This window comes from Myotis davidii, unplaced genomic scaffold, assembly GCF_000327345.1.
Source record: "Myotis davidii unplaced genomic scaffold, ASM32734v1 scaffold68, whole genome shotgun sequence".
Lineage (NCBI taxonomy): Eukaryota > Metazoa > Chordata > Mammalia > Chiroptera > Vespertilionidae > Myotis > Myotis davidii.
This window is the reverse complement of record NW_006300376.1, coordinates 1,429,146-1,429,749: the sequence shown is the minus strand read 5'-3', so window position 1 is coordinate 1,429,749 and position 604 is coordinate 1,429,146. Positions and strand designations below refer to the sequence as shown.

At 61.3% G+C, this 604-nt stretch overlaps 1 protein-coding gene across 1 annotated transcript in view; it reads left to right on the top strand.

Moving 5' to 3' along the window:
* The first annotated feature begins 492 nt into the window (after window positions 1-492).
* NR2E1 (nuclear receptor subfamily 2 group E member 1) overlaps window positions 493-604 on the top strand; it is a 19,188-nt gene continuing 19,076 nt past the window's right edge. Inside the window, exon 1 of the mRNA XM_006777245.2 lies at window positions 493-515. Coding sequence (XP_006777308.1) covers window positions 493-515 — 23 coding nt within the window. The remainder of the gene's footprint in view (window positions 516-604) is intronic.

Below are 604 nucleotides of genomic sequence, written 5' to 3'. Positions count from 1 at the left end.
GAGAACTGAGAGCGAAGTCCCACTTCAGTGGGCTGCAACTCCTGTCCGTCCCACATGGCTTGTGTTTTCACTTTGTCTGATGGTTTTGGCCCGGGTGCTGCTGCCCTTTTAAAAATCAGAGCGAAATGAACGTGAACAAAAAGAGAAAAGGAGACACGTTTAGATCCTGCAAACTGGGAAGCGAGAAGGAGCCTTAACCGCGGTCTGCATCCGAGCCCGCACTGCAGGGCCCGCCTGCTCTGCCCTGGCTGTTGGACCCTCTGGGAGGGGGAGCGAGCTCGTTCTTTGTGGCCCGTGTTCCCGTGTGCAGGGTCCCTCTCAGGAGGTTCGGAGAGAGACCTCTCCTGTGCACTCCCAGCCTCACTGCCAAAACCCACGCCCGCGGGCCCTGCAGGCCTCCTGCTCGCTCACCCTGACAGGCGCCCTCGCCGCCTTCCCTGGAAGTAAGGAGTCTCGGACTCTTCTTGCACCCACTTGGGGTCCAGAGCCGCCATGGCTGGGGGTGTTTGTGAAAGGTGAGGCCTCGGAGGCGAGAGAGGGAGCGGACACGAAGCCCGTTCGCTGGGGACCAGCCCGCGCGCTAAGGACTAGGACGCGGTGGTCA